The sequence below is a fragment of the Mobula birostris genome, chromosome 13 (genome assembly GCF_030028105.1).
Source record: "Mobula birostris isolate sMobBir1 chromosome 13, sMobBir1.hap1, whole genome shotgun sequence".
Lineage (NCBI taxonomy): Eukaryota > Metazoa > Chordata > Chondrichthyes > Myliobatiformes > Myliobatidae > Mobula > Mobula birostris.
The window spans coordinates 21,335,112-21,357,903 of NC_092382.1; the positions used below are offsets into that span (position 1 = coordinate 21,335,112).

The 22,792-nt window shown below is 48.2% G+C and overlaps 2 protein-coding genes across 3 annotated transcripts in view; both read right to left on the reverse strand.

Moving 5' to 3' along the window:
* LOC140208517 (NACHT, LRR and PYD domains-containing protein 3-like) overlaps positions 1–22,792 on the reverse strand; it is a 467,255-nt gene that overhangs the window by 142,472 nt on the left and 301,991 nt on the right. The gene's annotated exons all lie outside the window — the stretch shown is intronic.
* Positions 3,077–17,952, reverse strand: LOC140208524 (NACHT, LRR and PYD domains-containing protein 3-like). The gene is made up of 8 exons (XM_072277264.1): positions 17,892–17,952; positions 16,506–16,672; positions 15,569–15,740; positions 15,406–15,471; positions 4,893–6,630; positions 4,360–4,446; positions 3,711–3,878; positions 3,077–3,564 (listed from the first exon to the last, which is right to left on the reverse strand). Exons 1-8 carry the CDS (start codon positions 17,950–17,952, stop codon positions 3,477–3,479), a joined length of 2,547 nt encoding a protein of 848 aa, XP_072133365.1. The 3' UTR covers positions 3,077–3,476.

Here is a 22,792-nt window from a genome sequence, read left to right on the forward strand (position 1 = left end):
CACCCATATCACATGAACGTAGAAAAGTGTAAATTGGCTGAGCAAGAAATTGAATATATGCTGAAAAATGGTATTATTAGGTCTTCAACATCAAATTGGAGCTCACCCTGCGTTATTGTGCCCAAACCTGATGGTAGTGTTAGATTTTGCACTGATTATAGGAAGGTAAATGCAGTAACAAAAACAGATGCCTATCCTATCCCTAGGGTGGATGATTGCATCGATAAGGTTGGAAAAGGTAATTTCTTACAAAGATTGATCTGTGAAAGGGTATTGGTGTGTTCCATTGATGGACTGAGGTAGAGAAATTTCTGCATTTGTGACACCTTCTGGGTTGTATGAATACAATGTTTTGCCATTTGGAATGAAATATGCTCCAGGAACATTCCGGAGAATGATTGATCCTGTAATTCAAGGGTTAGGACACACAGATGCCTATATTGATGACTTAGTCACAGGGAGTGACACTTGGGAAGAGCATATCTCTGTAGTAGAAAAGCTGTTTGACAGGCTTTCCAGGGCCAACCTTACAGTTGACTTAGCTAAGAGTGAATTTGGCCATGCCACCGTGATCTGTCTTGGCTGTGTTGTAGGTCAAGGCAAGTTGGCTCCTGTGCAGGCAAAATCCAGGCAATTTCTGAAGTTCCTATTCCGACTGTGTGATGAAGGCCCGTCACTGATTACAGACATCTCATGGCACACTCAGTAAGACACTCAAAGGGTAATCCACACACGTTATTTCCCTCTGTTATTGTGGTGAGTGCAGGCATCACAATAAATCAACAGTCACAATTTTACACTCATCCCCAGCAGTAATAGGTATGAAAAAAAGAAACACACTATGTCACAGTTTTATTATCTCAGGTCAATTTATTCATATTCATCTTTCCAATAAGTGTTTTGCCGAAGTGTCATGATATTCTGACGTCTCTCTCCTCCACAGTCACTGGGTCTGAAACAGAGCTGCTGCATAGAGCTGCCTTATATAGAGGCAGCAGCAACCTGCACAGGTGTGCTGATGGTGGAGGATACCATCTTTACCTGGGACAAGGGTTATGTTACCTAATTACTCATCTTGTGGTAAAGTTTTGGGGTTTATACAAGTTATTTAACCGGGAAATGGTGAATCCCGTGATGAAGTCTATGTGTTTATTGTGAGAACTGGTGGTAGAGTTTCAGATTGCGTGAAATGAAAGATAATTGAGTTAATTAGCTTTTGGTTAGTCTAGGGGGATTGGCTTAGCAGTTGTAAGGCTCGGGTTACCAAGGCTTTGGGTTTTTTTTTGGTTTAGTCTGAGGGCGGCTGTTAACCAGACAGGTGACAATAGCAAGCTGAATATATATTAAAAAAAATCTTCTTGTTTTGATGTGGGCATCCAAGTTTTTGTTCTTCCACTATTTTTGTAAATAAAAGCACCTCAATCTATTTTTGCCACTCAAGCCATCTTGTTATTTTTCTTAGACAGTTGACCTACAGTTTTTGTGACAGACTGGTAAGAAGGCTCTTGGAAGGTTTCTGGGAATGGTTGGATATTATCGTAAATTCAGTAAAAACTTTGCTGATATCGCTCTTCCTCTGCCTAATCTCCTGAAGAAGGGTGAAAAGTTTGTTTGGACTGAGCCTTGTCAGGAAGCATTTGATCAATTGGAAGTTATTATTTGGGATTAGGCCAATCAATGTAGTGTCGTCAGCAAATTTAATTAACAGATTGGAGCTGTGGGTGGCGACACAAGTTATGGGTGCACAGAGAGTAAAGGAGGGGGCCAAGGAGACAACCCTGTGGGGCATGTGTGCTGAGGGTCAGAGAGACAGAGGTGAGGGAGCCCACTCTTACCACCTGCCGGAGATCTGACAGGAAGTCCAGGATCCAGCTGCACAAGGCAGGGTGAAGGCCGAGGTCTCTGAGCTTCTTGTCGATACTTCACGCCTTCGTATGGCTAAAGCTCTGCCCATGACTGCAAGGAACTGCAGAGAACTTTGGTCTCATCTGGAAACATCATAGAAACAAGCCTCCCCTCTATGGACTCTTCCTACACTTCCCCTGCCTCGGGAAAGCAGGCCGTGTACTCAAGGATGCCCACAACTTTGGACATTATTGCTGCAAACCCAATCCCCCATCGGGGAAGAGATACAAAAGCCTTAAAGTGCATACCACCAGGCTCATGGACAGCTTCCTATCTGCGGTTGTCAGCCAAATTAATGGTCTCCAGTCCAATAGAATGGACTCGACCTCACAATGTAACTGGACGTGACCCTGCCCCAAATGTCTATCTGCACTGCACTTTCTCTGCAGCCATAATGCTTTGTTACAGTTATTGTTTTGTCGTATATCAGCTCAATGTATCGTAGTAATGTATCAATCTGTGTGGAGGTCGGTCGGGCAAGATTTTCACTGTAGCTCAGTACGTGATAAGAATAAACAAATTCCCCATTTTAATTGTGTGGAAATATTAGACAGGCTGAGCTTCTGCTCTGGAACCATAGAAGGAAACTTAACTGTTGTCATTTCTGAGGAACACAAATAAATAGAAAAGGCTTCAATCTCGAATTACGACCTGCGGTAACTGGGATCAGGTGACCGGTGGTGGGTCTCCCAGACCAATTATCAGAATCAGGTTTAATAGCACCGGCAGATGTCATGTAATTTGTTGTCTCTGCGGCAGCAATAGAACCTAATTCATAGCAATAGGTTATAACCATTGTGATTTAAAATAAGAACATACATATTAAATAGTTAAATTAAAAAATGTAATAAACTATTTTAATTGTGTGGAACTATTTGACCGAATGGGTTATTGCTTTGGAAATTCTGGACTGAAGCTTAACGAAACTGTACTAAACTCTAACTTAACTTATGAAAAGCTCAGATAAATACAAAAGGCTAAATTCTCACATAAATGGGTCATACAGCCAGAAACATTGGCTGCCCTTCAGCAGGTAAAAACAGTGGAATGAGGCCTAGTCCCAGGCCTCAGCCCAGTGGTTATGGTCTGAGGTCTGGGACGAGGTGAGAGTGAAGTTATCCACGCCGGTGTCTCAGAAAAAACCCGCCATCATCGGGTCCTTCCTGTCTGTGTAATTCCCCGGCATGAAACATAAAAGTTGCCCGTGAACGCAGCAGGCCAGCCAGCATTACGTACTCCCGGGATAGTCCCACCCCGGGACACCGGTGTCCCAGACTGAGCCCCGGCCCCCGGGCTCTTCCTGTCTGTGTCATTCCCCGGGGTCCCGAACGCGCACATCCGGCAGAAGCAGCGCCGCTGGACAGGAGGCGGAAATACGTCACCACGGGAGACCAGAGAGCGACGCACAGCGCGAGCCTGAAGCTAGTTCCGTTAAAAACGGTTGGGAATTAAACCTGGCGCGTGGCCATTAAAGGTAAGGGGAAGGTGGGGGGCGGGAGTTAAAGGGGAGGGCGGGGAATCGGCTAAACTGTCGGCATCCCGCGGGCGGGGATGTTCACACATTCAGATGTTCACACGGTCACTCTCAGTCCGGGTCTGGGTTCCCGCAGAGATCTCAGTTCATTCTCCCCGGTCTCACTGAACTCATTGTTCCCCAGCCTGAAACAGATGGGAGAATAAAGATGAAATAAACAGATCACACAACAGTGTCAGTAACAGGGGACAACACTCACAGACAAATATCACCAGAAAACCCGCGGATCCGCTGATATTTTATCACATTGAACATTAACACAAACACTCACAGGATCCGCTCCAGACTCGGGAGGGTCAGTATGAGGCGGCGGAGAGCGGGGACAGATCGGTCTGTCAGCGAGTTTAATCCCAGGCTCAGCTCCGTCAGTGATGGGTTTGTACTGAGAGCGGAGACGAGATCCTCGGCACCAGAATCTCTGAGACCGACACTGTCCAGCCTGGAGATGAGAGAGAGTGAGGGTGAAGGACACAGAGAGACAGGAGACGGTACAAATCCCCAGTGTTTATCAGTAACACAATTACTGATCACATTAATGTTCAGTGTCAGACACCCAGTGACTGTAAACACAATCTCCCACAGTCTGGTACTTACACCAGTGTCTGTATTTTACACTCCGGGTTCCTCAGAGCCGCAGACACCAGTTTCACTCCTGAATCTCCCAGTTTATTATAACTCAGGTTCAGCTCCGTCAGTGATGGGTTTGTACTGAGAGCGGAGACGAGATCCTCGGCACCAGAATCTGTGAGACCGACACTTTCCAGCCTGGAGATGAGAGAGAGTGAGGGTGAAGGACACAGAGAGACAGGAGACGGTACAAATCCCCAGTGTTTATCAGTAACACAATTACTGATCACATTAATGTTCAGTGTCAGACACCCAGTGACTGTAAACACAATCTCCCACAGTCTGGTACTTACTCCAGTTTCTGTATTTTACACTCCGGGTTCCTCAGAGCCGCAGACACCAGTTTCACTCCTGAATCTCCCAGTTTATTCCTCCCAAGTCTAAACAGAAACAGACAAATTGATAAACAAAGTGATTCAAACCGTGGGTCTGAGGGAATTTCTCTCACTCGGATATTTCAGGAAACATTAAACCCTTCAGTAAATCACTGATCGGAGTTCCCATCACTGTCAATGTCCCTCACTGCCCAGCTCCAGGGTATTCACCGAATGTCAGTAATTTAGTCTGTCGGTGTGACCCTGTAAACTCCACATATTCTGTCTCATTCCCCGATGGTCAGAAACGTGTTACTGATGCGAGAGGGTCGGGAGGGGCAGGGATGAAGGAGGAACGGGGATGGGGAAGAGAGATCCCACAGGACGAAGGGGATGGCATTTGTCACAATTCTTCACAATCGTATTTATCACACTTTTACCCAAATCCCTTTACATTGAAACAACACACCTGGACAGTTTCACAGTTCAGAGTGAGAGATAAATCAAGTTACCCCAACTCCTGGCACTTGTGCAGCCCGGGTCCCAGCCGCTGGATTCCTTCACACTGAATGTGGCAGTTCCCCAGGTCGAGGTGTTTTATTGTATCACAGAGTCCGATGACATGAGACAGGACCGCGCAGTCAATCGGGGTCAGTGTCATTTCACTGAATGAAAGTGTTTTCACAGATCCCAGTGTGGCCTGAGCCAGTCCACGATTCTGAGACTCAAACAGGTAGTGCAATGTGTTCAGGAGGCTCCTTTTACCAGCTTCACTCCATGTGTTTCCACTCTGGCGTTTAACCTCCTCCTTCACCCAGTCAATCACCCGGCAGGTTGTTTGATGAGGAAATGGACCCAGAAACTCCTCCAGGCCCCGAGCTGCCATTGGGTTGGAGAGACCAGCAACGAAACGGAGAAATACCTCAAATCGACCGTCTGTCGTGTTGTGGGCTTCAGTGAGGAATCTCAGAATATCCCCGGGATGTGGATTTAGGAATTGTGCGACTGCAGCTGCAAACTCTTGGATGGTGAGGTGTGGGAATGTGTACACCACGCTCCGGGCAGAATCCTCTCTCTCCAAAAGCTCCATCAGGAACCCGGACAGGAACTGGGAAGGCTGCAGATTGTATTTGATCAAATCTCCATCTGTAAACACAATCTTCTTCTCAGCCACTCCTCTGAAGGCCATCTGACCAAGACTGAGAAACACATCACGGGGGTTCTCAATCTCACGGCCGTGGTTTTTCAGGATGTTGTAAATATAGTAGGAATACAGTTGGGTGATGGTCTTGGGAACTCGCTGCGGGTCGCTGACTCTTTGTGTGAAGAAGGGGCCCAGTGCCAGAGCGAGGATCCAGCAGTAGGAGGGGTTGTAGCTCATGGTGTACAGGATCTCGTTCTCCTTCACGTGTTTGAAAACAGCTTCTGCCACTGTCTGATCTTCAAAATGCCTGATGAAATATTCCTTCCGTTCCTCACTATCAAATCCCAGGACTTCAGCACAGACACTGATCTCTGCCTTTTCCAATAAATGTAACGCAGTGGGACGGGTGGTCACCAGCACTGAACACCCTGGGAGCAGCTTGCCCTGGATTAAACTGTACACAATGTCAGACACTTCACACCACCACTCGGGATCTGGGCACTGGTGCTTGGGTTCTGTATCTCTCCGACTGTCAGCAAAATCGATTCTGTGTTTGAATTCATCCAAACCATCGAATATAAACAGCAATCCCTCTGGGTTCTTCCAGACCTCTCTGAGGATATTCCCAAAGTAAGGATACTGATCCAGAATCAGTTCCCTCAGGTTTATTCGACAGTTAATACTGTTTAAATCTCGGAATTTGAAGCTGAAGACAAACTGGAATTGTTGGTATATTTTCCCTGTGGCCCAGTCATAAACAATCTTTTGTACCATTGTTGTTTTCCCGATCCCCGCGACTCCGGCCACTGTTGCCGAACTCCTGGATTTGGATTTACTCCGGGAAAAGCTGCTCTGGAACAACTGATCAGTGCGGAGTTTCTCCAGCTCTCTGCGGAGATGTTTCTCTCTCCACTCCTCGTGGTCTCTGCCTCTTGCCAGCAGCTCATGTTCCACCAGTCTCCGATCTCGAACAGTAGAAATGACCGTGAGCTCAGCGTATCGATCAACCAGCTGGAAAACCTTCACCTTCTCCCTCATCAGGATCGTGTTCACTCTCAGTGTTTCAGTTTGTGCCCGCAGAGTCTCCTTGTGTTTCTGTTGAACATCTTCCATGGGAACAGACAGTGGACAAACTGTTAGATGCCTCAACTCAGAACTCAGTATTTAAGCACACAAGAGTTAGCTCAAAGCTCTTGCATTAATTGGATTCATCAATGGATGCTCGAACAGTAAATTTGATAAACAGACCCCTGACTGGACAGAGAGGCCTGGTCCAGATAAACACCAGATCATCACATTTCACAATTAACTGTGCTGTGAAGGTGAGTATTACCCTGGTAGTTCACTGACACCCGACTGTCTCGTACTGGACAAACTCCCTCTACTGTCACAGCTGTCATTTTCTTCCTGTGGAAGAAACTTTTAGTCCCCAGTGTTGATGTGGCATCTGGAGATGGAGGAAAGGATAGTGGGCATTCTGTGAGAGAAACGGGTCAGGGAATCACAGCTCCCCCTCCCCTCTCATCGTCACCCTGTCAGGGATGTGTGGTGCTTCACAATTTGTCAAGACCCTGCCAGGGATGTGTGAGGTCTCACAGTGTGTCAGATACCTGTCAGAGGTGTATAGGTTCGCACACTGTGTTAGGAAGCTGTCAGGGACCTGTGGGGCCTGATAGTGTGTCAGGACCATGCCAATGGTGTGTTGCATCTCACAGTGTCTCAGGACCCTGTCAGGGGTGTGTGGGGTTTCACAGAGTGTCAGCACCCTGTCAGTGGTCTCACAGAGTGTCAGGATCCTGTCAGTGATGTGTGGCGTCTCAGAGTGTGTCAGGATGTTGTCAAGTGTTTGTGGAGTCTCACAGTGTGTCAGGACCCTGTCAGTTGTGTCTGGTGTCTCACAGTGGGTCAGGTCCCTGTCAGGGGTGTGAGGCGTCTCACAGTGTATCAGTGCCCTGTCAGGGGTGTGTGGGGTCTCAGAGTATGTCAGGATCCTGTCAGGTGTGGTGGGGTGTCTCAGAGTTTGTCAAGACCCTGTCAGGTGAGTTAGTGGTCTCAAAGTGTGTCAGAACCCTCTCAGAGTTATGTGGGGTCTCACAGTGTGTCCAAAACTTGTCAAGAGTGTTTGAGGTATCACAGTGTGCCAGGACATGGCCAGGTATGTGTGTGGTCTCATAGTGTGTCACGACCCTGTGATGCGTTTGTGGTGTCTCACAGTGTGTCACGACCCTTTGGGGGCTGTGTGCGGTCTCACAGTGTGTCAGGATCCTGTTTTGCGTGTGTGGAGTCTCACAGTGTGACTGGAGCTTGTCAGGGGTGTGTGTGTGGTGTCACGGTGTGTCCGGACCCTGTCCGTTGAGTGGTGGGTCTCACAGTGTGTCAGGACCCTCTCAGGATTGTGTGTGGTCTCAGAGTGTGTCAGGACACGCTCAGGTGTGTGTGGGGTCTCACAGTGTGTCAGGACCCTGTCAGTTGTATTTGGGGTCTCACAGTGTGTCAGTCACCTGTCAGGAGTATGTGAGGTATCACAGTATATCAGGAGCCTGTTATGTGTGTGTCGGGTCTCACAGTGTGTCAGGGCCCTGTTTTGTGTGTGGGGTGTCAAGACCCTGTTATGTGTGTGTGGGGTCTCACAGTGTGACAGGATCTTGTCAGTTGTATGTGTGGGGTCTCACAGTGTGCCAGGACCCTGTCAATTGTATTTGCGGTCTCACAGTGTGTCAGTCACCTGTCAGGAGTGTGTGAGGTATCACAGTATATCAGGAGCCTGTTATGTGTGTGTCGGGTCTCACAGTGCGTCAGGACCGTTATGTGTGTCGGGTCTCACAGTGTGTCAGGGCCCTGTTTTGTGTGTGGGGTGTCAAGACCCTGTTATGTGTGTGGGGGGTCTCACAGTGTGACAGGATCTTGTCAGTTGTATGTGTGGGGTCTCACAGTGTGTCATGACCCTGTCAGGGGAGTTGGTGGTCTCAAATTCTGTCAGAACCCTCTCAGGGTTGTGTGGGGTCACACAATATGTCAGGACCCTGTCAGGTGTGCGTGTGGTTTCACAGTGTGTCAGGACCCTGTCAGGGGTGTGTGGGAACTCGCAGAGTGTCAGGAGACTGTCAGGGGTGTGTGGGGTCTCACAGTGTGACAGGAGCTTGTCAGGGGTGTGTGTGGGGTCTCACGGTGTGTCAGGACCCTGTCAGTTGTATTTGGGGTCTCACAGTGTGTCAGTCACCTGTCAGGAGTGTGTGAGGTATCACGGTATATCAAGAGCCTGTTATGTGTGCGTCGTGTCTCACAATGTGACACGATCTTGTCAGTTGTTTGTGTGGGGTCTCACAGTGTGTCATGACCTTGTCAGGTGAATTGGTGGTCTCAAATTGTGTCAGAACCCTCTCAGGGTTGTGTGGGGTCTCACAGTGTGTCAGGACCCTGTCAGGCGTGTGTGAAGTATCACAGTATATCAGGAGCCTGTTATGTGCGTGGGGTGTCTCGCAGTGTGTCAGGACCCTGTTATGTGTGTCTGGGGTCTCACAGTGTGAGAGAACCCTGTCAGTGGTGTGTGACGTCTCACAGTGTGTCACGAACCTGTCAGGAGTGTGTGGGGACTTAAAGTGTGTCAGGAACTTGTCAAGTGTGGGTGGTGTCTCAGAGTGTGTCAGGACACTGTGAGGTGTGTGTGGGGTCTCGCAATCTGTCAGAATCCTCTCAGGTGTTTGTCGGGTCTCGCAATGTATCAGGATCCCGTCAGGGGTGTGTGGTGTCATACAGTTTGTCAGGACCCTGTCAGAGGTGTGTGGGGTCTCACAGTGTGTCCAAAACTTGTCAAGAGTGTTTGAGGTATCACAGTGTGCCAGGACACGGCCAGGTATGTGTGTGGTCTCATAGTGTGTCACGACCCTGTGATGCGTTTGTGGTGTCTCACAGTGTGTCACGACCCTTTGGGGGCTGTGTGCGGTCTCACAGTGTGTCAGGATCCTGTTTTGCGTGTGTGGAGTCTCACAGTGTGACTGGAGCTTGTCAGGGGTGTGTGTGTGGTGTCACGGTGTGTCCGGACCCTGTCCGTTGAGTGGTGGGTCTCACAGTGTGTCAGGACCCTCTCAGGATTGTGTGTGGTCTCAGAGTGTGTCAGGACACGCTCAGGTGTGTGTGGGGTCTCACAGTGTGTCAGGACCCTGTCAGTTGTATTTGGGGTCTCACAGTGTGTCAGTCACCTGTCAGGAGTGTGTGAGGTATCACGGTATATCAAGAGCCTGTTATGTGTGCGTCGTGTCTCACAATGTGACACGATCTTGTCAGTTGTTTGTGTGGGGTCTCACAGTGTGTCATGACCTTGTCAGGTGAATTGGTGGTCTCAAATTGTGTCAGAACCCTCTCAGGGTTGTGTGGGGTCTCACAGTGTGTCAGGACCCTGTCAGGCGTGTGTGAAGTATCACAGTATATCAGGAGCCTGTTATGTGCGTGGGGTGTCTCGCAGTGTGTCAGGACCCTGTTATGTGTGTCTGGGGTCTCACAGTGTGAGAGAACCCTGTCAGTGGTGTGTGACGTCTCACAGTGTGTCACGAACCTGTCAGGAGTGTGTGGGGACTTAAAGTGTGTCAGGAACTTGTCAAGTGTGGGTGGTGTCTCAGAGTGTGTCAGGACACTGTGAGGTGTGTGTAGGGTCTCACAATCTGTCAGAATCCTCTCAGGTGTTTGTCGGGTCTCGCAATGTATCAGGATCCCGTCAGGGGTGTGTGGTGTCATACAGTGTGTCAGGACCCTGTCAGAGGTGTGTGGGGTCTCACAGTGTGTCAGGACACTGTCAGGGGTGTGTGTGGTCTCATAATGTCAGGAATTTGTCAGGGGAGTATGGGGTCTCACAGTGTGTCAGGACCCTGTCAGGGGTGTGTGGTGTCTAACAGTGTGTCAGGTCCCTGTTATGTGTGTCTGGGGTCTCACAGTGTGACAGGATCTTGTCAGTTGTATGTGTGGGGTCTCACAGTGTGTCAGGACGCTGTCAGGTGAGTTGGGGGTCTCAAGGTGTGTCAGAAGGCTGTCATGTGTGTGTGGGTTCTCGCAGCATGTTCGGGCCCTGTCAATGGAGTGTGGGGTCTCACAGTGTGTCAGGTCCCTGTCAGGGGTGTGTGGTGTCTAACAGTGTGTCAGGACCCTGTCAGGGGTGTGTTGGGTTATACAGCGTGTCAGGGCCCTGTCAGGCGTGCGTGGGGTGTCACAGTGTGTCAGTCACCTGTCAGGAGTGTGTGAGGTATCACAGTATATCAGGAGCCTGTTATGTGTGTGTGGGGTGTCTCACAGTGTGTCAGGACCCTGTTATGTGTGTCTGGGGTCTCACAGTGTGACAGGACCCTCACAGGGTTGTGTGGGGTCTCACCATTTGTCAGGACCCTCACAGGGTTGTGTGGTGTCTCACAGTGTGACAGGATCTTGTCAGGGGATTGTGTGGGGTCTCACAGTGTGTCAGGACACTGTTAGGTGCGTGGTAGGTCTCACAGTGTGTGAGGACCCTCACAGGGTTGTGTGGGGTCTCACCGTGTGTCAGGACACGCTCAGGGGTGTGTGGGGTGTCAAAGTGTGTCAGTACCCTCCCTGGGTTGTGTGGGGTCTCACAGAGTGTCAGGACCCTCACAGGGTTGTGTGTGGTCTCACCGTGTGTCAGGACACGCTGAGGGGTGTGTGGGGTCTCACAGTGTGTTAGGACCCTGTCAGGGGTGTGTGGGGTCTCACAGTGTGTTAGGACCCTGTCAGGGGTGTGTGGGGTCTCACAGTGTGTCAGGACTCTGTTTTGCGTGTGTGGGGTCTCACAGTGTGACAGGATCTTGTCAGGGGATTGTGTGGAGTCTCACAGTGTGTCAGGACCCTCACAGGGTTGTGTGTGGTCTCACAGTGTGTCAAGACCCTGTCAGTCGTGTGTGGGGTCTCACAGTGTGACAGGATCTTGTCAGGGGTGTGTGGGGGCACACAGTGTGTCAGGACCCTGTCAGTCGTGTGTGGGGTCTCACAGTGTCTCAGGACCCTGTCAGGTGAGTGGTGGGTCTCGCAGTGTGTCAGGACCCTGTCAGGGGTCAATGGGGTCTCACTGTGTGTCAGCACTCTGTCAGCGGTGTGTGGGGTCTCACTGTGTTTCAGGAACCTGTCAGGAACTTGTGGGGTTTCACAGTGTTTTGGGACCCTGTCAGGGGATGTGGGGTCCCACAGTGTGTCAGGACCATGTCAGGGGATGTGGGGTCCCACAGTGAGTCAGGACCCTGTCAGGGGATGTGGGGTCTCACAGTGTGTCAGGACCCTGTCAGGGAGGTGTGGTGTCTTTACAGTGTGTAAGGTCGTTGTTAGGGACTTGTGGTGTTTCACATTGTGTCAGGACACTGACAGTGGTGTGTGGTGTCTCACCGTGTGTCTGGACCCTGTCACGGGTGTGCGGGGTCTCACAGTGTGTCAGGACCCTTTTAGGGACGTTTGGGGTGTCACAGTGTGTCGGGACCCTATCAGTGTTGTGTAGGGTCTCAGAGTGTGTCAGGACCCTGTCAGGGGTGTGTGGCATCTCACAGTGTGTCAGGACCCTGTCAGGGGTGTGTGTCGTCACACAGTGTGTACGGACCCTATCAGGGGTCTGTAGGGTCTCAATGTGTGTCAGTGTCAGGTGTGTGTGAGGTCTCACAGTGCGTCAGGACCCTGTCATGGGTGTTTTGGGTCTCACGGTGTGTCAGCACCTTGTCAGGGGTGTGTGGGGTCTCACAGTGTGTAAGGAACCTGTCAGGTACTTGTGGGGTTTCACAGTGTTTCAGAACCCTGTCAGGGGTGTGTGGGATCTCACACTCTGTCACGACCCTGTCCTGGATGTGTGGGGTCTCTCAGTGTGTCAGGACACTGTCAGGAGTGTGTAGTTTTTCACAGGCTGTCAGGAACCTATCAGGGGTGTGTTGGGTCTCTCAGTATGTCAGGACCCTGTCAGGAGTGTGTGGGGTCCCACAGTGTGTCAGGACCCTGTCAGGGGATGTGGGGTCCCACAGTGTGTCAGGACCCTGTCAGGGGATGTGGGGTCCCACAGTGAGTCAGGACCCTGTCAGGGAGGTGTGGTGTCTCACAGTGTGTAAGGTCGTTGTCAGGGACTTGTGGTGTTTCACATTGTGTCAGGACACTGACAGTGGTGTGTGGTGTCTCACCGTGTGTCTGGACCCTGTCACGGGTGTGTGGGGTCTCATAGTGTGTCAGGACCCTGTCAGGGGTCTGTGGGGTATTATAGTGTGTCAGGACCCTGTCAGGGGTGTGTGGGGTCTCACAGTGTGTCAGGACCCTGTCAGGGGTGTGTGGGGTCTCACAGTGTGTCAGGACCCTGTCAGGGGTGTGTGGGGTCTCACAGTGTGTCAAGACCCTCTCAGGGGGGTGTGGGGTCTCACAGTGTGTCAGGACCCTGTCAGGAGTGTGTTGGGTTTCACAGTGTGTCAGGACCCTGTCAGGAGTGTGTGGGGTTTGACAGTGTGTCAGGACTCTGTCAGGAGTGTGTGGTGTCTCACAGTGTGTAAGGACCTTGTCGGGGACTTGTGGCATTTCACATTGTGTCAGGACACTGACAGTGGTGTGTGGTGTCGCACAGTGTGTCTGGACCCTGTCAGGGACTTTTGTGGTCTCACAGTGTATCGGGACCCTATCAGTGTTGTGTAGGGTCTCACAGTGTGTCAGGACCCTGTCAGGGGTCTGTGGGGTATTATAGTGTGTCAGGACCCTGTCAGGGGTGTGTGGGGTCTCACAATGTGTCAGGACCCTGTCAGGGGTGTGTGGCGTCTCACAGTGTGTCAGGAGCCTGTCAGGGACGTCTGGGGTCTCACAGTGTGTCAGGACCCTGTCAGGGGTATGTGGTGTCTCACAGTGTGTCGGGACGCTGTCAGGATGTATGGGGTTTCCATTCAATGTATTTGGCTGTGATTGGGAGCGTAGGAAATCATTGATTGTGGACATATTTACTTTAGAGAGTGTGGGAATGGGAGAAATGATGTTCTTCAATAATCAGGGAGTGTATCTGTTTGATATTCCAAAATGGTTGTGGGAAATTCACTGTCATGTCTGTTCCCTCGGCAAACAACATGAGGATTAGTGAAGAACAAGCTTGTGGCGATTTACCAAACCCATGGTGCAGGGAAACTGAGGGGTTTCATTGACCGGGTGTGGACTGGAACATCATTAACAGAGGTGGCAGAGACGTGAGTAGTTTGTAAACTTCCTGATTCGTCTATCTCTGGTCCCAGATTTAAATTATTGTCTTTGGGATTTGTTCTTGTAAATGAAAGAGTCTGAACCAGGATTCTGGCCGAGATTCCTTATATTTCTGTTAAGAGCTTCGAATAATCAGTGAAACACGGGCTGATGCAATGTTAATAAGTTTTGTGATATTTGTCTTTCTTACGCTCTCTCCTCTATCCAACTCAGTCTGCAATGATGAAGCCTCACAATCTCTGAGCCCATGCACTGCCCCAGGCTCTATTTTCACTGACGTGATGGGTTTATGCATGTAGTGAGCTTCCCATGCAGAAGGTCACAATTTGACAAATTGTAAAATTATTTACAGATAATATCAGTCCTTTACACCTTCCTTGCCGCGATCCCACAACTCTCGGTTTCCCTGTCCTAATTCCCATCTCTCACTCTTCCACAGTATCCATCACACAACACCGGCAGACAGGAATTTCAGCTTCTGTAGACTGAGCTGAGGAATTTGTCCCCCAATCTCACCCTCTCTAACACTGTAACAGTGTTTGTACTGGGGAGTGCAGATGTGAACACAGCGGTGTTCATATGCTGCTCTGTGGTTGAACAGACCGATTGGGATGTTACCTGCTTTTCTAATTAAAGTGATGCTATTATTACTATTCTGTGACTGGAACTTCAGTGGACGCCCAACTCTAAGAAAAGATAATCTGCAGGAACTGGGGGAGTTTAGAAATTGGTTAAGGATGAGGCTGTTCAGGAGGGGACAGTGGCTGGCAAGAGAAGGTTTTGACTTTTTCGTGTGTTTTTTTTTTCCCATTCTCCGGATCGCCCCCTTCTCCAGCCAGACTCTGGTGGGGATCTGTAGTTGCAGGTCCCAGAGCGGTGTGACCACTTTAGTCAAACTCACCAGCTCTCTGCCCCTTTCCTCAAAGTGTCCTTTGAAAACTCTCCCTCTAGCAAACACGTTTCCCTGTGTCTCACTGGGTTCTCTGTCACAGTGCCAACATTTACCTGGTCAGATCTTTGTGGCTCAACAACTTAACCGCCCGACGTAAAGTACCACCGTTGGTGGAAACAGAGGTCAAGTTTCAACTTTATAAACTCTGCTTCAGCCTCATCTGGGTCATTGCGTACCGTTCCGATTGCCCCACTACCGGAGGGATGTTGAGGCTTTAGAGAGGGTGCGGAAGAGATTCACCAGGATGCTGTCTGGTTCAGAGGGCATGTGCTATCACGAGAGGCTGGAGAAAATTGAATTGCTTTCTCTGGATCATCGGAGGCCGAGGGATCTGACACAGGTTGACAACATTATGAGAGGCTTAGACAGAGTGGACAGAGGGAATCGGTTTCCGGGGATTCAAATGTCTATCACTAGAGGGCCTGCAGTGAAGGTGAGAGGGGGTTGGATTAAGGGGGATGTGAGGAATATTTTTTTTTTAATCACAGAGTCGTGGATGCCTGGAATGCACTGCCTGGTAAGGTAGTAGAGGCAAATTGTTAGAGACTTCTAAGAGACGTTTGGACAGACACATGGATGTAAGGAAGATGGACGCATATGGACATGGTGTAGGAAGGAGAGGTTAGAGTTTGGGTACGTTTGATTTACTTCTCAGCTGGTTTGGCACAGTATGATAGGCCTAATGGCTTATTCCTGTGTTATACTCTACAATGTTCAATGCACGGTCACTTACCTTTCAGCTCACTGAGAAACTCTAGTAAAAGTTGAGCTGGAATTGGTCGATGGGAGGGATCACAACCTGATGAATTTAAACAAATTGAGGAAGTCATTTTTCTAAAATTGTAAAGTGTGCTGTGTGTGATCCAAATTTAAATTAATCTCTGATATTATCTCACCATATATCTGTATTTCTTTCAGTATTTTGTCCAACTTTGGGACACCAATCTGCATTTTCACAAAGGTTTCCCACATCACCCTCCGGGCGCGGGAGCCTTTCTCCATCACCAGGCTCAGGAGGAGTTTAGAACTGTCCGCCCGCTCTCCCTTATCAGCGAGATCAGAGATTTTCTGTGAAGAGTAACAGTGAACATATTGGGGACTGACAGATTCACACAGAGAATGAGAAATAAATGATGTGCTCTGTAATGGGATCACACTGAGCAGTCAAAATCCATAAATAATTCCTCACTGGATTAGATGGTGTAAACAGAAATCAGAAAATAACGATCACTGATGAAGAAGTTAGGAAGATTTTTATAACAGAGCGAACAGTCTCAGATAAATTGCAGAAAAGATGTTGTGATTCATTTCCTCAGTCGGCCAGTGTCCAACATGACAGCGGATTACCGGCTGACACCTGACGCCTTTCCTTTGCCTTTTCTGGTGGAGGTTTATTCAGTGATTGCACATTACAACATGACAGTGTTCCCCGATCCACACTGTTTGCAGTTACAGATTGTAACACAATCATCTCCACCCAGAACAGAACACACTCCAGCTCCTGCGGCAAGCACTGATGATGTCCCAATTCTCACTGACATCGTACTGTCACGCTGTACAGTCTTCCCAGGATGAAAGTTCCTACCATATTTCCATTTAAGCTCCTTTACTGCTACCTCATACAATTGTTACCGGCTCCCCTCGCTCTGAACATTGAGCCGCCACTGGAGTGTTTACACCTTTTTTAATCATTCCTTCAAATTCACAGTTTTAAGAAGTATATATATTCATTTCTGATTTATTTTTATGCTTTATTATCCGCTGAGTCAGAGTTCCGACACCCATCAGTCCTGTGACGTGTGAACATTCAAACCCATTCTCCCTCCCACTCACCCGATGTTCCTCTCCACTGAACTGATTCTCGGCCGTTAACCCCAGGCTCACTTCGTGCACCCCTCCTTCCATCGCCTGCTCCAGCCTGTCCCGGTAGAAATCCGTCAGCTGCAGCAGCTGGGAATCATTCCAGCTTGCCAGGAGCTCGGTGATCACTGAGCTCGGACCTGTGAAGGAAAATGGCGAAAATTAAAGAATTTACCGACCCCATATTGGGCAGCAACTTTCTCTCTGGAACCTAAAGATCACCAAATAATAAAGGCAGCCGTTAGTCTTGCGAGACCATGGATCTGCGCCCGGAAAGTCTTCACACTCCAGGGCGCAGGTCTGGGCAAGGTTGTATGGAAGACAGCAGTTGCCCATGCTGCAAGTCTCCCCTCTCCACGACACTGATGTTGTCCAAGGGAAGGGCATTAGGACCCATACAGCTTGGCAGCAGTGTCATCGCAGAGCACTGTGTGATTAGGTGTCTTGCTCAAGGACACAACACATTCCCTCGGCTGGGGCTCGAACTCACGACATTCAGATCGCTAGTCGAATGCCTTAACCACTTGGCCATGTGCCCACAAGATCAACAAATACAGTCCAAATATATATACATTGGTTGGGTGGGGGGGGGGGAAAGGAAAGGGCTTGGGCCGGGGGGGGTGCGTGTTGGGGGGCACCGGGGGTGTAGAAGGGGGTATAGTTCCATCTGTGGAAGGCTGCTGTTTCGTGTCCCCGAGAATATACCTCCGTGTTTGGAAAGGACTCTGCCTATTGCTGGGAATATACAGTAGTAACCCATCACCATCACTCTCCTGGTACTGCCCATCACCACTGCTTTGCCCTGGGTTACTTTCTGCAATTCTGGTCAACTCCTTCCTCGGAAAATCTCTGGGATATCTCACAAATTTCTGGAGGTACTCAGCATGCCAGGCAGCATCTACGGTGAAGAATAAACAATGAATGTTTTGGGCCAAGGCCCTTCATCAGACTGGAAATGAAGGGGCAGAAATTCTGGATATTGTCAGATTACTTTCTATTCCTTGTGGTCCTGGTTTGAAACGTTAACTGTCTATTCCTCTCCATGGATGCTGCCTGACCTGCTGAGTTCAGCCAAAATTTTGTGTGTCTTTGTGCTGCTCGAAACTTCCAGCATCTGCAGAATTCCTGTGCTCTGGAACACCTCACTGTTTTAATGTGTATCTCAATCTTCTGGAGGAGCAGGAGCAGACGGTAATTGTACCCCTTCCACGTGTGACTGTGTTTCCCCCAGAGATGGCAACTCTCTCTCTCATCTCTCTGCTCAGTTTTCACAAATATTTTGTGACTTGCCGATATTGAATTAAATCCAGACACGTAGTCAAGGCAATATTTATAAATTAAAATAATTCGCCAACATACCCGTGTCCTTTCCCGATGTTGACGTCACTGGAACTCCTCCACGGCTCGCTCCGTTATCCATTTTGAGGACAGTTCTGGTCAGATTTTTCTGCTTTGTAACAAACAAGATTAACAGAAAATTCAGCTATTATTTGAGGTGTAAATGAAAGCACTTTAACTGAGTCGCTCTCTTCCAAACATCTTGGGCCTATCCACCGAACACTCGACATGGCCTGACCTACCCGCGGCCAGCTACCCACAGCCACACAATGCCCATTTCCACTCTCTCCATGGATTGTACACTGGGCCAGGATTCTCCAGGGTATCTGCTCGCTATATTGTGGGCAATTCTGTTTTAGGAACCAATCCTGTGTCTTGGACCGGGAGTGATGTGTCAATGGAATGGTTAGACAGGCTGAGCAGACTGCTTTGGTCCTCCTACCACTGGTGGTGCTATGGTGAGTAATGGACAAATGGGACACCTATTCCTCTCGTCACTGAATTATACAGGTTTCTCAGTCACACCTGATTCTCCCCGTCTCATTTCAGTTTAACATCGCCTGACGTTGACGCTTCTGGCAATATGCGGTTTGAGTCTATATAGAAACCCTCTGACATCCTGAACAACGCAGAATCACCCATAACTTCGCGACATTTTGTCCTGAAGCACTATAGTTTCTCCAGCAGGACCTTAAGAACATAATTAATGCCTAAACTCCGGTCAACTCCATTATCAGAGTTACATGGCACTTGTTAAACACAATGTAGATCCGCCATGCATCCAAAAGAGCGAGCTGACAAAAACGCTTTTAAAATAAATAAACAAAATACTAGAATTATTCAACAAAACAGACAGCCTGTTAATATTCCAGGTGGAAAACCCTGTATCAGAGCTGAGCCTGTCTGTAGGAGCCACGTATCTGTTCTCTATCTGCATTGTATTCTGCGTTGTGTATTTATGATGCTTTTTATGGTAACTTGTCGCATCAGTGGCGACGTGGTAAACGCGAAGGGATCAGTTACATATTTATGCTTTGTTCGGCGCAGTATTCAGCCGGGGGGCGTATCTTCTGCAATCATCGGCTCGTTTACGCTGAGGTTACACTTGTGTACTTGTACGCGTCTTTGCTTCAAGGTTGTACGTTTGCTGATCGCTAATAAAGGATCGAGTACATACCTTTGACTTTTGAAACAACCTTTATTGGAGCCGAGGGCGCATCATACAAGTATATCAAGTCCGTGGGGATCGCAGGCAATGACAACTTGGTTTGGTTAGAATTGGCCGCTACAGATGTTCCTCAGTTTGCTAATCATTTTAAATACTATCTGTTTATATGACACATTTCCTTTATATAGTTCTTTATTTTAACAGCGAAAAAGTTATCAAATTGGATGCCCTTCTCCTTGGATTTGCACGCACAAAATCGCGGCAGTTCTGCGGACGAAAACGCCTTGTTAATGAGAGAGATCAAGGAGATTGGCCAGACTGATATAATCTGACAGGAAGGCGACAGTAACTCAAATAACCATGCGCCCAACAGCGGGGTGCAGAAGGGCGTCACTGAACGCCGAACATTGATTTTGGACGGCGTAGAGCAGCAGGAGACCCCGAACACTCTCAGTGCCCACACCATTAGGTGCAAGTTGTACAAAGTAAAATGCCCACTGAGAGCAGACTTCCATATTTACTTAAACTGCCGGCGAATTTTATTGCTGGGATTTTTATTTTATCACTGACAGATATACACCGTCTTTGCCAATGAAAAAAAAATACACAGAATAAAAAAAAGAGACACGAATCCGTTAATCCACAATATTGAACTGGTAGAAACACGAGAAATACTATCGTAATAAAACACCATAACATTTCCCCGTATAGTCTCTGTACTTACCTGTTGCTAGGCTACTGATTCAGTTTCCTGCAAATCTGAGCATCTGAGTTTTATATCCCTACCAGTAAGTGAACACACACTGAGCAAAGTTCAGTTGATAACTCGCTCATAAACCTGAACTTCAGCCTATTCAGCTTGTAACGCCGCACCCTGTTCCACAACGCTTGTGTTAAACCACGGACAGACTCATTATGCTTGAACGCGTCTTTCTAACAAGTGGTCCGAGCCGGATTTAATACTTAAGTGCAAGCGGTGCAAAGATTACGTTTCTCTCGAATATTTGAACTGTTTCGGAGAGGAAGAAAACCCGCATCCTGGTCCGCTCCACTGGTGCCGTCGCTTTGATTTATTGTTCACCTTAGCACCAGTTTATTGTCAGATGATAAACCTCAGCGACAGCTCAGGGCAAAGATCGCCCTGGTTTTATTGCACAGAGACAGGGAAAGGAAGGGCGCTCTGAACTCTGATGGAATATTATGTATTTGGAATAATGTTCTCTTCTGAACAGGACGCATTCCCTTTCTCCAGATTTTACTGTGCCCCCTCTGCCTGGAGCTGACTTCAAGGTCACCCTGTTTATAATGAGCCATTTTTAACAGTTGTCTGCAGTTGGACCATTACAGTAACTGAGCAACTGTGCCGAAATAAGCATCTCCCAGAGATAACAAATGGCCAAAGTCGACAGCGATATAAGGACACCCTTCCCCTTCAGTTTATTGCTCACTGACTGGAAACAGGTTACCATGTCACAGCAGCAATCGTATGAAATTATGATCATTTCCCGCCGGCGAATTTACCTGGCAAACCATTTACTTCACAGATACATCAACCAGCATCGCATTTATTTACAAATACTTCTACCGTTCCTCCTCAGAGAACGATGGGGAAAAAAAACATTAAATTCACTGCGTTTCTTATCTCTCAGTGTGCTCTGCTGGTATGTTGAATTAGTAACCGGACATTCACCCCCTCAGTCCTGTTCCGCCATTCACAACAGGACTGGGATCTCAGTGGCACATCCCTGCGACCGCCTGGAATAATTCACTGCCTTGTCATTCTCGAATCTGTGCGCTGCGGAATTAAACATATTGGGAAAAAAAAACTCTGCGTGTCGTTTCCCTTGAAAACTGTTCCACCTCATCTATCTTCACCTGCTTCAGCTTCCCCGGGAACAGCAACTGATAGTATGTATACGGTAGAAAAGTTAGAAATACTTCCGTGACGAATAGGGTTATTAGAGCACCATAACACAGCCCAGTACAGTTCCTGTTCTTACCTGGTGCTGGACTCCCGAGTCTGTTCTCAGTGAATCCGAGCATCTGAATGTTATGTCCCTAACAGTAAGTGATCACACCCTGAGCAATGATCAGTTGATAACTCGCTCATAAACCTGAACTTCAGCTTATTCAGCGTGTCACGCCGCACCCTGTTCCACAACGCTTGTAGTGAAAAACGCAAAGACTCATTTTCTTTGAATGAGCCTTTCTAACATGTGGTTCGAGCCAAAAGTACGACTTCAGTGCGCCATGCAATGATTGCCTTTGTCTGGAAAATTTGATCTGCCCCAGGGAGGGAGCCCAACCCGCATCCTGGATCGGTTCCGCTGGTGTCGTCGCTTTAATTTATTGTTCACCTCGGGACCAGTTTATTGTCAGATTATAAACTCCAGCGACAGCTCAAGGCAAAGATCGCTGTGGGTTTGTTACTCACAGAGAGGAGAAGGAAGGGCGCCGTCAACTCTTGTAAAATACTATGCATTTGGAGTATTTTTTGCTTTTTTTTAACACTGGGCATTCTGTAAGTGCTGCCTGAAGGAGGTAAGTCAATGTCAGCTTGTTTAGAAAGCCAGTTTTAACAGAAGGCCGCAGTTGTACCATTACAGTAATGGGCCGATTGGGGGGCAACTGTGCCGAGATAACCACCTCCCAGAGATAACAACCGGTGAAATTCAACAGTAAGATAGAACGCCCTTCCCTTTCAGTTTATTACTCACTTTCTGGAAACAAGCTACCATGTCTCAGTAGAATCATAAGAAATTATGATTATTTCCCGATGGCGAATTTGCCTGGCATCGCACTTATTTTACAAATACATCAACCGTTCCTCGTCTGAGATCGATGGAGAAACACCAGACATTAAATTCACTTTTTCTCTGATCTCTCAGAGTGCGCTGCTGGCATGTTTAAATAGTTATAAGACATTCGCTCCCTCTGTCCTGTTCCGCCATTCTTTATTATCACAGGCGCACTGTGATCTCAGTGACACATCCCTGCGAACGCCTGGAACAAACCATTCCCTTGACTGTCAATAATCTGTGTTCAGTGGAATTAAACACATTGAAAGAAAGCTCTGCTTCTCTTTCCCTTTGCGGAAGAGAATTCCAAAGACACACTAGTTCCACCTCAGTAAAATAACCTCATCTATCTTCACCTGTTTCATCTCCCCCTACAGCAGCAAACATGTTTTCCACATTCCTGTCTAGACTCCGCGTGATGTTCAGTGTCCCCAGCAAGGACTCAATTCATTTATCTAACCACTAGTGGATAAAATCTCCCCTCCTTCATCTCAGTAACAGCGAATACAATAAAATCCCCGTCTTTATCGAATACCAGCCAATACAGCGCAGTGGTCAGCATTGAAGCGGACGGGGAACGCAGCAGAATCCCCTGGACGTGCACTCAGTGGCCACATTATTAGGTACAGGAAGTTCATAGCAAAGTGCCTAATGAGTGCAGAATTTGCTATTTTAATCTACGGCCAGTGAGAATTACCACAATATTTGTTAATATAAATATCACTGCCAGATCTACCTGGTCTTAGCTAAAAAAAAACACATACAAAATAATCGAGCACACAGATCCGTACAGCCGCGCAATTTCAATGACAATACTGATATAGTAGAAATATTAGTAATACTGTCGTTACAAGTGTGCTTATTAAAATACCATAACACTGCCGAATACAGTCCATGTTCCTACCTGATGCAGAACTCATGGGTCTGGTTTCAGGGGATCCGAGTATCTGAATTTT